This window comes from Boleophthalmus pectinirostris, unplaced genomic scaffold (genome assembly GCF_026225935.1).
Source record: "Boleophthalmus pectinirostris isolate CB_2022bp ecotype Guang Dong unplaced genomic scaffold, ASM2622593v1 HiC_scaffold_21, whole genome shotgun sequence".
Lineage (NCBI taxonomy): Eukaryota > Metazoa > Chordata > Actinopteri > Gobiiformes > Gobiidae > Boleophthalmus > Boleophthalmus pectinirostris.
Genome location: NW_026571175.1, coordinates 20,401,865 through 20,417,102, shown reverse-complemented (window position 1 = coordinate 20,417,102; position 15,238 = coordinate 20,401,865). Strand labels below are relative to the sequence as shown.

General features: G+C 37.2%; 4 protein-coding genes across 7 annotated transcripts; all 4 read right to left on the bottom strand.

Moving 5' to 3' along the window:
* Positions 1-1,949: 1,949 nt before the first annotated feature.
* Positions 1,950-6,661, bottom strand: mtdha (metadherin a). 4 transcript variants are annotated; one of them, XM_020932868.2, is made up of 12 exons: positions 6,138-6,661; positions 5,623-5,712; positions 5,410-5,521; positions 5,034-5,189; positions 4,903-4,950; positions 4,633-4,776; positions 4,416-4,493; positions 4,269-4,334; positions 4,037-4,164; positions 3,801-3,911; positions 3,616-3,691; positions 1,950-3,524 (listed from the first exon to the last, which is right to left on the bottom strand). In XM_020932868.2, exons 1-12 carry the CDS (start codon positions 6,489-6,491, stop codon positions 3,457-3,459), a joined length of 1,431 nt encoding a protein of 476 aa, XP_020788527.2. In that variant the 5' UTR covers positions 6,492-6,661; the 3' UTR covers positions 1,950-3,456. The 4 variants fall into 4 exon arrangements, with proteins under 4 accessions (XP_020788527.2, XP_020788528.2, XP_055013247.1 ...); XM_020932869.2 differs by having other exon boundaries at positions 5,410-5,506; XM_055157272.1 differs by having other exon boundaries at positions 5,623-5,709.
* Positions 6,662-6,769: 108 nt separating this feature from the next.
* rrm2b (ribonucleotide reductase M2 b) lies at positions 6,770-10,376 on the bottom strand. Its single transcript, XM_020932729.2, has 9 exons — positions 10,191-10,376; positions 9,516-9,680; positions 9,320-9,436; positions 9,110-9,243; positions 7,958-8,052; positions 7,749-7,882; positions 7,543-7,647; positions 7,277-7,390; positions 6,770-7,187 (listed from the first exon to the last, which is right to left on the bottom strand). Exons 1-9 carry the CDS (start codon positions 10,236-10,238, stop codon positions 7,035-7,037), a joined length of 1,065 nt encoding a protein of 354 aa, XP_020788388.1. The 5' UTR covers positions 10,239-10,376; the 3' UTR covers positions 6,770-7,034.
* A 137-nt stretch (positions 10,377-10,513) lies between these two features.
* On the bottom strand, positions 10,514-12,074 carry LOC110167432 (nuclear transport factor 2-like). Its single transcript, XM_020932783.2, has 5 exons — positions 11,823-12,074; positions 11,210-11,327; positions 11,052-11,123; positions 10,785-10,883; positions 10,514-10,720 (listed from the first exon to the last, which is right to left on the bottom strand). Exons 2-5 carry the CDS (start codon positions 11,309-11,311, stop codon positions 10,601-10,603), a joined length of 393 nt encoding a protein of 130 aa, XP_020788442.1. The 5' UTR covers positions 11,312-11,327; positions 11,823-12,074; the 3' UTR covers positions 10,514-10,600.
* A 394-nt stretch (positions 12,075-12,468) lies between these two features.
* Positions 12,469-14,995, bottom strand: bloc1s4 (biogenesis of lysosomal organelles complex-1, subunit 4, cappuccino). The gene is made up of 5 exons (XM_020932809.2): positions 14,627-14,995; positions 13,912-13,983; positions 13,728-13,829; positions 13,478-13,612; positions 12,469-13,386 (listed from the first exon to the last, which is right to left on the bottom strand). Exons 1-5 carry the CDS (start codon positions 14,951-14,953, stop codon positions 13,288-13,290), a joined length of 735 nt encoding a protein of 244 aa, XP_020788468.1. The 5' UTR covers positions 14,954-14,995; the 3' UTR covers positions 12,469-13,287.
* Positions 14,996-15,238: the final 243 nt, after the last annotated feature.

Genomic DNA, 15,238 nt, shown 5'->3' with positions numbered 1-15,238 from the left:
CTGGTATGGAACTACAACCTCAGTGAGTATTTGGCTACAACCAGTGCTAAACCAAGACAAAACTGGACTAAAACTAAGAAAAACGTGTTCTAAAACCAAGTTGAAACTGGGCTCAGTCACTTAATCACAATTATGAACTGAGTGTTTAACATAGTCCGGGAATCAATGATCAATCTCAGCTCAGACTACAATGCAAAAGACCTATTTAATCATGAATATAAATGTCCAATTAAATAGCCTAAATAAAGCGTGAGAACTTGGTACCATTAGTTAGCCCGCCACAGTTTGAGAACCACTGACCTACATTTAAAAAAGACTTAATGAAATCAACTCTTGACTTTTTAGCTGACTGATTTTGAAGTGAATTTATTCATACTTAATTACTGCTCAGTTGATGCATGAAAGTAGTCCAGGGCATATTCACTGACATTGCTATAGTAATTTATAGTGTGTATTTAAAAGCCTATGTACTGGTACCTATTTATTTATTTAGATCATTGAGACTCCATGACACCAATCTTGTTTGTCTGTGTATTGCGTCCAGTGTGGCGCTCGGACAGATGGGGCTAAGCTGTGGTGGGAGGACTGCATTATAACAACTGCCTCCTGCTTTGACTTCACAAAACATACTCCATCGGACATACATATAGCCTATATTTATGGACACACTAAAGAAAATACCCTATTGATTTCCCCTCTCTATATAAGGCAAATTTTACACCACAAATTTGTACCAAGACTATAGTTCAGGGGTAAATCAACAGAGGACACTGATCTTTACTGGTGAATTCCCTCTTTATATCTCTCATGCTCAATAAAATATAGGCTTAAAATAATATAGAATACTCCATCTTGTGTACAAAAATGAAGATATATACTATATTTTAATAATTAAGTGGTATTTTAGGAGACTAAGCATTTTTATACTGCTTTGCTCAGGTTTGAGGTACAATTCATTAATGATCTTCTTTAATTGTTTATTTAATGAGACAGGGACAGTACAAAATATACATTAATCTTAACAGGAGAGATGCATTGTACCAGGCTGTAGCACTAGTTCTAATTTCATAGTGCTCTGAAGTCCCGGCAGGCTGCTGTTCCTAGTTCATAAAATCAAACACAAAGAAAATTCCTTTACAACAGATCACCATTAAAAAATGACCTTCATGGCTATAACAGCTGAACAAAAGAAATGTCTATCCAGCAGAAAGGACAATATAAAATACAAAAAGGGTTCTTCTTCTTGTTGTAGTAGACTTCGTGTTGTTTGAATGGTCCAGGAGCCAGAGATTGCCTCAGATTAAACATGGTTAAATCCCAAATGCAGTTGGAGATAAGGGGTGGAGCAGAGAAGGTCATCTGTGTGTGAAGCGTGCCACGAGACCACAGCAACACATTGGCTCAGCCTCTCCCATGACGCAGATTTGGGCCATACAGATTAGATTAAACAGGCTGGATTGGGATTAGATTGAATTGTGAATACAAATATAGGAAAACAAACATCTCAAAGCTACTCTTGATAAATTGTAAACAACAGCCACAGATTTACAGTGTAAACTGGTTTTATAGGTGCTAGACTTGTTGACCTTATTTTGATTGCTTACACGTAGACAGTGTATATAGATAGATTTTAAAGATTAGAAAAGATAGAACGATAAATCCAGTATAGTACTCATTTACATACTGGAAGAGGAGTGTCAGAACTGTGTAAATGTTGTCAAACAAGCAACTAAAACTACACAAAAATTTAAAATAAATGAAGGCCTTTATTATTATTATTATTATTAATCTGGAATAACTTTCTTTTTTTTTCTCACTACCATTGGGGTCATGATGTTAGACATGCTTCATATCTTGTGACATATTTTGAAACAAATTCAATAGAGAATTTCCCTGAGGGTTCTTACGTCTGTCACATGTCAATGAAATAAATATCGATTGCCATAAAATGAGATCAAGCATTACAATTTATTCCAATGTTTCTTTAACAAACAAACATAAAAATGCCATTCGTGTTCATTGACAAAAACATTTTTTCTAAAACAATTTTATAAATACATTGTTTGATTTAGCATTAGTAAAAACAGAACTCATCAGGCCTAAGGACATCTAGGGTCAGAGTTCACATACCAGTCGATTAAAAGCTGACTGCACTAAGGCCTACCAACAACACAGCTGTGGTAATATCTATCTGCTAAACTGGACGCCCACGAAATCTGTCCCTCTAAAAAAGCACATTATATACAATAAGTGGACCACACAATTAAAGCGGATCATTTCAATTCATTTCCACTAGGACTATTATTAAGGTCATGCAAGTAGAACCAGTCTGACATCAAAACTTGCAAAACGACTGTACATATTAAGGCAACAGAATCAACTCCTCTGAATAAGTGTCATTGTTTTTTTTAACCTTGAAGTTAAAGTAAAGCTGCTCTGTTTCAGTCATTATGTCTTCTCAGTCTAAAACCTTTGTCTTCAAATCTTGGAAGTCAGTTTAAAAATGTACACATTTCACATTCAGCAAAAAAAGTACAAACAATCAACGATAAAATCATCGATAAAAATCAACATCAAAAGGAACATGTTACAGCTTTTTGCACAGTGCAGTCGCAGAAGTGTTTGAAAAAGCCCTTAGATCTGTACACGGCATGGCTTTTTCTAGTACAATAATGGAAGTAACACAGAAGAAAATCATCACAAGGATTAATATCAACAAAAGACATTCTGCTTCAGAAAATATAATATATGATGGTGTTCAATGTCCAGTAAGGGACATTTAGCAGTGCTTTAACAGTATTTTAACACTGCAGTGCCCTCTGGTGGCTCTCATTAGTTACTACTATTGTTTGTCAGCAAACCAATTGCAGAAAAGCTTTTTCTACATAGCTATTTAATCAAACTAATTCATAAAAAAATAAATACCTCTGACACCAGCTGCCAGTTTTAAAATAAATAAAATGCTCAATGGAATATGTCTGTTGAATGAGTTGTTTTGTTTTTAATCCAATTAAAAAGTTACCAAATCCCTGCAAAGCAAACAATGTAACATATATACTTTTTAAACAAATCTGGAAAAAATGTAAGTGATAAACTCACTTGATGAGGTCAGCAGCAGAATAAAAAAATAAATTAGGTGCAACACAAAGGGTAGTAAAACCCCACTTATATTAAATACAAAATAATCAAACACATTTTGATCTTTTGGGAAGAAACCGACTCAAATTAATAAGTATGATATAATGTACAACCATCTCCTGAAATGTTACAGTGTAGCAAATAGTGCAATTTTGTTAAGACTTCAGTCCATAGGACCACCATTTGTGACAATATTCAGTCAAGCAGTTAACCTCCACTGCTTGGTTTGTTAAATAGTTTGATAATGTTTTAGAACCTGGTAATTATTGCAAGTAAAACAATCAGTTGCATAAGCAGTTTGTGACCTGCGGCGAGAGTTCATGTTTCTTTTCTAACCTTTTTCTTTTGTGTGGGCTTCAGAGGATCTGTCATTTCCTCAGGCTTCTCTGGAAAGACATTAAAACAAAGAACTTTGAGGCATTTAAAAGAAAGGAACAAGTCAACAAAACAATATAAAATACAGTAATTTTGACTTACTCTGAGCAGGAGATATGCTGGGTTTATGAGAAACTTGCACTGAAAGCTCCTGTTGTTTGAGAACAGAGCTCACCATCTGGATTAAAACAATTGTCACTGACAATCACATAAATGTCATTTTATGCACAACCACCACCTAAATACACATCTCCCTGTCTCAGATGGCTGATATGAAAGCCACTTGCCTGAGACACAGACGGAGTTTCCTCTTCAGTCTTTTTCTTCTTTCTTCTTCTCTTTTTGGACTTGGATGAACCCTCAGAAGGATCTTCACTGTCCTTCTCATCATCAGACATCTGACAAAATAAAAGCATAAAAACAACAATACAATCTTCATCTGTGAATAAGTCCTCTACAAATAAAGCTGCCTCTTAAAAAAATCAAAATAACATCTCATTTTTCCATGGTATTGAAGTCATACCTTGATCATGCCTGCTTGTTCCTTCAGTGGGAAAGCTGGGGGTTCCACTGCAGGTGGCTCTTCATAATTACCCCAGTGTTCAACCGGGGCGTTCCAGTCAGAGCAGGGGTCCACAGCGGTTATCCCATCTGAATATTATAATTAAACATTTGTCATGATTGTTGTTGCATGGTCTTTTCAAACAACTTCAATACATTCTTTGTATCATAGAAGAGCAGAGATTTTGACTTACTGAATCCTGACCATTCATCCTCTGGAACTTGATTTGTCCACTGCTCAATCGAACTGGCAGTGGACTCTAAGTGACAAACACATGTGGCCTTAAGCAGAGCTGTAAATACATTTTTTATATGAAATCTTATTAGATCAAGAAATGTACCTGCTGTGCTTAGTCCTAACATTGAGAATGACACTGGGCTGAGGTCATTCTTCATTCTGCTCTCAATTCCACTCCATGCTATTTTCAGGGGAACACGGAAATATTGTTGGAAATATAAAGCAGGTTAAATTTGGACAGTTAAAATAAAATGCTATAACCATAACATCATAAGAATAATATTGTTTTTAAAAAAACAATATTCTGTTATTGTTGTTACCTTGGGTTTCCTGTGTCCAGGGCTGGGTTGCGGGAATGGCACTCCACTTTGGCCCATCCAATGCCCCCATTTTGGCGGACATTTTTAGAGACATGTCTGTCCATCCTGCATTGATGTTCAAGGCTTCTTCATTCCATCTGGATGCTGAAATTGGAAAATAGAAAGATTATCTACTTTTATAAGGACATTGAAGTCTCTCCAATAATTACAATAGAATAAACAGTTCCATCAGCTCCCAAATTGATGACCAGAAATGTGATTTGTTCTTACCAGCTCCACTTGAATCCCCCTTTCCAGAAGACTTTGAAAGCTGGGAATCTGAAATTAAATAGTATCAGTATTAGAATATGGCTCTGATTACCTTATGGCAATCTACAACACACCTTATCTGGTCTACGCACCATGGTTTTTGTTCTTCTTGGTTGTCTTGCTCCCCAGTCCCTCTGCAGAAGCCCTAAGGACCACACAACCTCCTGGGCTTCCTGAGTCATCGGGACCTCGCTCCTTTTTGCGCTGCTGTCTCTTCTCTCGGTTACTCACTTTGGTCTCCCATGCACCTTTATAATGGACAGCAAACAATCAACTGAAACTATAGTTTACTGTGCATTCAGGCAAAAGTCAATGACCCAGGGCTGCGACAATAAGACAAAAAATATCACAGTTTATTCCCTCATATTAATCATCCATATATATATATATATATATTTTATCTTGATCTCAGTTAAAATGTGATTAATTGCACAACCATATAATTACTAAACAAAATGGGGTCTTCACCATCATCCTGCTCCCTTCCTTCAGCTGTAAACATTTGTTGAGTTGGTTTCACATCAGGCTTGGGTTTCTTTTTGCTTTTCTTCACCTGTGTTGGTTCCTGGGCCACAAGAAACTGAAATAAATTAATACAATTAAAGTAAAACCATGTTTGGTGTCAGTCTGATAACTCTTAATGGTGTTTGACATATAAATGTCAAAATACATTCACTGTACCTTTTCTACTTTAGTCTTGGGTGACGATTTCTCATTTTCTTGAAACTCTTCTTCTGATATGGACACTGGTTGCCCATTAGATGGGTTCTTCTAAGTGAAAAAGGCAAATGAGACATCTTTTAGGAAAAGGCAATACACTGCATAGACTGCAGCTTCTTTTGCAATTAATTGAAAATGATAAAAAGCCTTTGTTTAGTATACGCTTATTGTGACGATATTTCAGTAACAAGCAGTGTTGCTGTTAGGCTCTATGTGCTGTTGTGACGTCCCTTGTTGTAAACAAGTCTGTTTGGGTTTTGCTGTTATGGAAGTGCGCCACTGAAATGTGCCGAGATTAGTGGCCAGTCTTTAAATAATAAACATCGTGTCACACATATTATGTCTTTGTTATAAACCATACGACAAAAGTAAATAAATTAATACTACATCCATTATAAAATATGTTATTGCACCGTTGTCTAGAAGATGCGCTTCTGGTTTGCAGGGATTCATGCGTTTGTTCGCTGTCTCTGTACCTTTTCTGTCAGCTTCTTTCTGTTTTTCCTCCTCAGCTCCTCTGTCTTGGTATTGTTTTTGGTCAACGCGGCCTTGTGGGGCTCCGTGCTTCCCTGTGATGATGTGGCCAGAGATCGCCTCTTCTTCCCGCCAAGCAAACCACCGCAGACAGCGGCACAGGACGCGGCCAGCATCAGCAGCCCCGCGGCGGCCGTGAATAAGATCACCCACGGAGAGTACTGCTCCGCTTTCAGACCCAGGTCCAGCCCAAAATGTGTTCGGACATAGCCTTCTCCGGAAGACAGTAGATCCTTCAAGCGACTTGAAATAAACTCGACTTTTTCCAACGCAAATCCGCGGATGTCCCCTGCCATGTTTTCAAATCGCGACACTGTTGTTAGCTCTCATCAGTATGCTAATGCTAACGGAGGAGTGGCTAATCCTGTGACAGCTGTGAGAGAAAGGATGCTCTCCTCATTTCCACCAGTCTGTTTGACATGACTTCACTTTGAGAGAAAGTTCACGGCTCTATTAGACCTGTGTCACATCAAACTCCAATTTACATTTGAATCTATTACCAATAACACTGCACGCTTTTAAAAATGTATTAACCTAGTCTACAGTCAAAGTAGTAACACAACTGAGCCAATGATCAGTTTTATATTAAAACAATGTATTTGACATTCAAATGCAACTTTAAATGCAAAACTGTATAATAAATACTGCAGTAACAAATAGGCCAACAAACAAAATAATGTTTTTTTTCTCTCCAAATGGGTCATCCAAGCTTATAAATACTCTATTAAGTATAATTATTTGACCTGCCTCAAATGACGGGGTAAACATTTGAAATAAGGTTGCCTGACTCCAAGTACAACAAAAATATAATAACCAACAGGAGATACTAGAGCTTTATCTCAGAAGTCTGCATCAAGAGTGAATTCAGTGTCCATTAGGCCTGACATAACACCAAACTTTTGATATTCTGCCACCCGTTTTTCAAAGAAGTTGGTTTTCCCTTCAAGTGAGATTGACTCCATGAAGTCAAACGGATTCTCAGCATTGTAAACCTGAAATTTAATTATATTAATTAATTAATTAACAGAATCATAACATTAGTATGTGCTTTGATCTATTCTTTGATCTGCTCTGAAAATACCTTATCAAGGCCAAGATCTGCAAGAAGACGGTCTGCCACAAACTCAATGTACTGCTTCATCAAAGAGCAATTCATTCCAATGAGATCCACTGGTAAAGCTTCAGTTAAGAACTCCTGGAAAACAACAAGCGGGTTACAGATGCACTGAGGTGGTGTGGCCATTTGTGTCGAAACTAAATTACAAACGTAGGATAAAGTAACTGTACATATAAATAGCACATAAATTTTCATGTTTATTTTATTTGAATACAATGGAATAGTTTTACCTGCTCAATGCTCACAGCTTTGGTTATTATATCCTTTACTCTGTCCTCTGATGGCTTTTTAACCAAGTAGCTATACAGGAGACAGGCAAAGTTGCAGTGCAAACCCTGCAGACATAAATATGTAGATTATATTACTTCAGAATTTTAAATACAGAATTAGTTATGTAAACAAAATACATGTATTTATTTCTTCAAACAAATCTAACCTCATCTCTGCTGATAAGTTCATTGGAATAAGTAAGACCGGGCATTAGACCCCTCTTTTTCAGCCAATAAATGGCCGCAAAGGATCCAGAGAAGAAAATTCCCTCTACAGCTGCAAATGCCACAATTCTTTCACCTAAAAAACAGGAGAAGACAAGTCTATGCAACTGTGGCTTCCATTTCTATATACTTAAAAAAATTAACTTTTTACCAAATGGTGATTTGCTGTCATTTATCCACTGAATAGCCCAGTCTGCTTTCCTTTTCACACAAGGCATAGTTTGAATGGCATTAAATAAATACTCTCTGAAAAACACAATATCCAACATGTTAATTTATAGCTCTACATACACATTATAATTACAAGAATGGACAAAATCATAATAAGAAGCATAATGTACATATGTGTATACATGTATATAAACTTTTATATACAAATCATCAGACTTGTTTTTGTTAAAGTTAAGAGATATAATATTGTTTCCCTTTGGTTATGTCAAATCAACACACAGCAGGTCTGTTACTTACCACAAACCCAAACCCAAACTCAAATCCTGAGCAGGTGCATTTTATACAGTTACACAGTTGATGACAGTATTTTGGTATAGTGAGTAACGGCTGTAAATTGCAGCAGATGTCAAAAATCAACAGTTAATGATTGCCAGGACAGTAAGTATGTTTAGCTGTTTAATGCAGTCTACATGAAGTCAGTTATTTATTTTGGACTTTTGTCTGTCTGCATTATTGGACATGGTCAGGATGGATGCCATCATGACAGAGGATGGAGAAGAGTGAGGAGAAACATTACATTGTATGAACCCAGAACTGGTCTGATGACAAGTCTCTATGACAAGACTACTGATTTATCTAAAACATAGGTATTACATTACCGATATATTTAAAAATCATTCACACTCGTTTTCCCAATTTTGCCTTTTTTATCTTCAAAATTTTACTTCCTCACATCCTAGCAAAGCTCCTCTAATGCACAGAGAAATTATTCATAGAAATTATTATCTGACATATACCAATATAAGAAAACACCTTTATTTTATTGATTTAATGTTTTAGGGATGTGAAAAAAAAGTTCTTATGTGTAAATTGTGCCTAACTTCTGACTAGAATTCTCCCTAAATTGTTAGTATTTTATCAACTTTTCTTGGCTATTTGCTTCTTGATTGGTGTAAATAATTTATATTTACAACTGGCACTATCCTACCAACTTACATCAAAATTAGAGAATCATAAAAATCTGTCATATGCACTATAAGCTGCATGTGCATAGCCTAAAACCCTAGACAGTTGTGCAACCGAGTTATTTTCAATGATGTCGATAAAGTTAAAAGGTTAAAATGGGACTGACCTCTCCTTGAGGTCTCTGATGTATGTGTTGATAAGCATACTGTACATCTCTGAGTGAACTGTCTCTATTAGAATCTGTACACTGTAGAAAGAGCGCGCTTCAGGAACCTGTACCTCCTGACAGAACCGTTGCACCTGCAAAAATATCAAGTTTCTGTTAGTTTGGTGGTTAGAAATGAATGATATGGGAGACAGTCAAGAAACAACTTACCAAATTCTCATTCACAATACCATCACTAGCAGCAAAAAAGGCCAAGACATGGGAAATAAAATGCTTCTCTTCAGATTTTAGACGGTCCCAGTGTACCAAATCTTTAGATAAATCAACCTTAAATATAAACAGACAATAAGACATACTACGTGGCATTGTCCGAATAAAACTAATTTGTTTTAAATCAACCACCCACCTCCTCCACTGTCCAGAAGGATGCCTGTGCCTGCTTGTACATTTTCCAGATGTCAGGGTAATGTATGGGGAAAATCACAAACCTTCTGGGGTTTTCTTGAAGCAGTGGCTCATCTTCTTCTTTACAATCGTTCGGGTGTTCTGTATCTTGGTCTTTTAACCCATTCTGCAAGAATTTATACTTACGCATTAATTACACCATAAAAATGTGTTTATACAAGTCATAGGTTAAACAAAACTACTGCGCGTGCGCGAAGATTCGTAACATCCACAACAAAAGACGCACAAGCTTGTTGTTCTGTTCTGTTCATTATTAAAAAAAAAAATCCAAAACGTACAGGTGAATTGAATTGTTGACATTTCCATCCATTAACCTAGGGCGTATTATTATGCTGTTTGAAGTAGTTAATAAGTATGGCATGAACCAGTCGGTCTCTATTCTTTAGCTTAGCACCAGGTCCATGAGAAGCTAGTTTCACGGTCGTCTTTTGACATAGGCGACTGTTTTGTACGATATAATAAAGCTGTAACACAACATATAACATATATAACATAGCCACCCTCTGACGACCATGGTGGACAAAGCTTTAAGTGCAATGGTTTGTGTAATAGCAATATTTTGAACACATTTGCACAACCACGAGTCCCACTGCTGTGTAATGCGTGACCTGCTTACCGTCTGACTACACGAGTGGTGCTGTTGGTTTATTTTGATCAGGTCCATTTTCGAGAGAACTTCTTTGCCTGTGTCATAAGAAACTGGAAGAGATTAAAAATGCTTCAGCTGCCACCATTACCATTCTTGACTGCAGCCCTCCCCTCGATTTTGTCCATTTAAATGAGAAGGACACAGCACGCCCCCTGCAGGACAGTTACGGTTTGCAATTTTACACAACCACATTTTGACAATATCTAGTCGAATTAAGTCAAGATTCCCAGAGTGGATTTTTGTATCCATAAATGTAACACTGAGCAACACAAGGAAATTGGACACAATAGTGGCAACATTATTTTTGTTTAATGTCATTTAACAAGAAGAATACCAGACTTTTAAAATTTATTTTGTGAAAATTGGACTATTAACATCTAAACAGGAATGTTATGTATTCCCAAACGGAATACATCGTTTGTGCATGCCCATGCACCATTTGGCGCTGACTTCAACATGAACACTTGGTGAAATCCCATAGGAGGATCGTCATCTGCCTGTGGAAAAGAATGTGTAAGGACTCTTGTAAATAAAATAATGAATTAAATTACAGTAACATACTTGTAACTGTCCAAACACCATGATGAGAATACAACTGTCTATTGTGGGTTGAAAGTCTTGTTCAGTGATGACATGCTTAATCCGCTTAAAAGGAAGGCTCTGAAAAAAAGATGCACAAGTTTGTTCAATATCCTAAATAATTACTCCTCAATAGTCTTCATTTATAAATACTTTGCAGCTAACAAAAAATTTTGTACAATACACTTAAAAGCACATTTTTATACTTAATACAGGATTTGGCTGGATGTTATTTATGGGAATACTTACTCCTAGTTTCCCAGATATAGCGGCACGTCCATGAAATGGCTGTCCTTCCCATGTCAAACAAGCACCATCAGACTAAAGAAAACCATTAAATTAAAAGTGTGTCTACGTACTTTATTCACTCCAATTGTTCAGTTAAAGATGTTAAAATAAATACTTACATATAGCATACCTAGAGTACTTCTATCAGAGTTGTCAAACTGTTGATAGTATGCTTGCACAAAGTCTTCTCCGATCTTCTGCCAGATTTCTTTGTCAGCCATGCCTTGAGAGCTGGACCTGTGAATGCAACAGTCTATGTTAAGAAGGGTTAAGAATAGCAGCATCCGGGATATGATAACATTACATTTATATAAACCAACATTGACGAAAATCACAGAACACGTTTGAGAATAAATGGGGACAATTGCCATAATGAATAATTAATTGTGCTCATGTTCCCATGGGATGAACATTATTCCCATTTCATACTTTAGCATTACTTTAGCCCATCTAGCTGCAGGGAACTTGAACTGAAACCATTGAACACTTTCACAAAACAATTCAGTATTACAGCACAGAACTATCAGAAGTAATAGATCACATTATGCTACATGTAACAAAACCAGACTACAAAGCAGTCACAAACAATTCCTGAACTTTGAGCACTTGTCTAACGCGAGCATCATCGCCATATCGGAAATGCGTCTTTATTTAGTATCTTGTCTCAGCTAGGGAACGCTTGGTCTTCAGAAAACGATTTTACGTGTGGAAATGACTAAACATAAAACCGACCTTTGCCGTTTTATTCCACTTTTCAAAACGAGGCCGAACCAACGTGGTACTGTTCCGCACTAGCCGCAGCCTGGTGGTGGCGATGGGATTCCCGCTTCCTCCCAATTATGACCAACGTCATGACGTCGGCACACAAGAGCCAATCAGAAGAGAGTTTATTGGTCTGTGTGTCTGAACCATGGGTCTGAACGCTAATGGCACAACACAGAGCTAAAAATGAGCTGATTTCAGTTCAGTTCAACCTGTTTTGACAATTTTCACCATTAGAAGCACATCTAGTCGCTGCCTGGATTGCATTAACCAGTTTCAAAGTCAGATTAATTCTAGTCATGCATGTAGATAAGTATATATAAGTAAGAAGCTATAAAAGGACAATCCACCCTTGTCATCTTTGGAAAACGTATGAACCAAAATGTACTATAGCTGCAATGCTGAAATAAACACCACATCAAACTCCAAGCACGTGTAACTAACTTATTCATTCACACTCCTCTGCACCTCCACCGTGAAAGATGACACACAAGAGTGTTTCCCACTACCAGAGCCCATCACAAACTTAAAAAGGCAGATGCACTGTTTTTTTGTTTTGTTTAGAGACTACAAAAATATACCAAACGCGTCTTGCATCGGCCAAGTAAAGCGAAAATATTGCAAATAGATTTAATGACTAAAAACTTTGAGCAAAATCAGGTGTATAGGCCAGGTATATACAAAATATTTGGCAAATAATACATAAAATGAATTCCGACAGTGTTCATTATTGATTGGGCCACAACAAAATCAAAACTATTAAATAAATAATCTTTAAGACACACGTGTCTTTCAGTTTCCTTTAGCTTTTGATGTAAAAATGAACCACAGCTTAAAAACTGGCCCCTAATAAAGTGACAGCTCATTTACAGTGTGCTTAAAAATCAGACATGCGTGCATACATATCAAGGAGGCAACTTTAGATGGTCAGAAACAACAAGTGACACAGCAAACACTTTGAATTGGAAGACAAGAAAAGGCCTATTGTTGATGAACCATTAGAAATCCAGAACTCCAAAACGGCGTGCAGATTGTTACAAATTCTATCAATAGGAATGTTCGTTATATTAAAAAAGCTTGGTTATCTGTTTATGAAATGCATTGATCTTTACAATGATTATTGTAATTTCCATAACAGGTACTGTTCAAGAGCTTCTGTAGTTTGAGGATTGTTGCACAGTGTGTATTATTACACAAATAATAAAAACAAATGGACATTATTGTGACCCTTTAGGCACTTTTAAAGATTTGCTACAGTTCAGTGCTGCTGCTGCTGAAAACAATGATTGATCATCAGGGTTTTCTTGCACTTTAAGTCCAGTGATTTGTTCAGAAAAATGTTACTATTGCTTTGTTGAAGCGGCTGTCCCAAAAATCGTCTTACAACAAATGGCAGTAAACAAAGACTACAAACAGGTTTATGTCTCGTAGTGGGTCACTGTTCAGGCTGTGGTGGAAAGTAATCGTCAGTTCGAAAAACACTAGGCACCTCCTGATACTGATGTGCTGCTGGTCGTCTGGGACTGGACTGTTTCTGGAAACAAATAACAATTGCAACAAAACTATTAACTCAAAATATCTCAAAAATTTTATACATTTGTTCATGGAATGGAGTGAAGACTTGCATTTAAAAAACTTGGTGCTGTCATTGTACGGAACATTTTCTTGAAAGCACCAGGGAGCGTTCCTAGCTCTCCCTCTGCCTGTGTAACCTGTTCCTCCATTGCATTGACGTTTGCTCCAACCATCTTCACAAAAGCCTGAGAGATAACACAAAAATAAGTCAATTTTATGCTAAAATTGGCGTTCTTCTTATTACAGTGGTATAAAAATAGAGTTGGTTATATAGAAACACTAGTTGGTATAAACACATACCTCTAGTTTATCAATCTTCCTATATATTTGTCTCATTTCTTCAGATTTCTGTTGGATTTGAGGTAGTTCTTCATTCACTATTTGGGAAGTGTCATTTCGAATCTGCAAATAAAGGCCATTAACATGAGACTGATATGTGAACAAATACAATTGAATCATTATTTTGATGGCAACTGCAGCTCACCATATCCAGCATCCCAACAAATTCATCCACTCTTGTCAGCATTTCTTCCAAACTCTTCTCTAGACACAAGACCTAGGAAAATGTCATACAATTACAAAGGGAGATCTACCTTTTTTTGACTTGTCTAAAAATCCAATCCAAATTGTTAGAGGAAACACAATTTTTTCACAAAGGCTTCATTGTCTTCCTGATTAGAGTGACAGGCATAACTCTGGATCATGCACATTCAGTTAATGCAAATACTGGTGAGTGACAGAGGATCCATGCATCCTAACTTTATATAATATGTTGTATTTTAGATCGTGAGGGGATACATCTCTTATGTGAGTGAACTTACACAGAAGGAACAGAGAATGTGCACATTATAACTAGGTTGAAAGGGAATCTAATTTGTTAAAGGGACCCTATGCAACTTTTCTGATGGAGGATCTGTGACCAAGCTGTAGTACTGTAGGGCATTAAACTTATCGACGAAATCTGTGGAGAAGAAAACATTCATGGAGACAATCCGGTTGCGGACCCTCCATCACAAAGGTTACATAGTGCCACTGACGCAGGATGATACAGATATCTTTAAGGGAGTACACACCCATGCTTGTTTATTATGTTGTCATGCACAGTGGAAATGAGTGGAAAAAGCTGAGCTTTCGTAAACAAATTATAAACGTAGATTCGTGCCTGACCTGATCCCTGTGGCTTGGTAGTTGGTACATACCTCTTCTCCGGCCGTAGCTCTGATATAGGATGAGTAGCTTAATGCCGTTTCCCGCAGTAGTTCATTGTCCTCCTCTGCTTCCTCCTGGTGCTGCCTGTCGATGTTGAGCCCCGATGCTTCCCCCAGACTCGGGCTGTGTCTGATCACATTAGCCGCGGCTGCTCCGAAGCTGGGGCTCTGCGACACTGTTCCGCTGCTGAGGATTTCGCTCACCATGGACAAACTACTCGCACTTTGGGAAACTATGCCACTGTCCTGACTAATCTCGGCGCTGGACTCTTCTAAAGGAGACAGGAGGCCCACTCTGTCATTCCTGTAAAAGTCCATAGCGCCTTCTTCTCTCGGATTGCTGTGTTGTTTGACTTGTCAAATGACTCAATCACGTGGATTAAACCGTGGACGGTGGCCTAGAATGGTCAAAATGGTCATCCCGGAGAATACACATATATATATATTTTTTGTCAACAAACCATGTTTTAATAATCTATAATTAAAATACTCTGAAGAGTCAGATAATATTCTGAGATTGTTATAATATACATAATAAAATGCAAAATAAAATAAATCACTAATTTCACCTAAATGATTAATAGTATGCTGAAGATAAATATA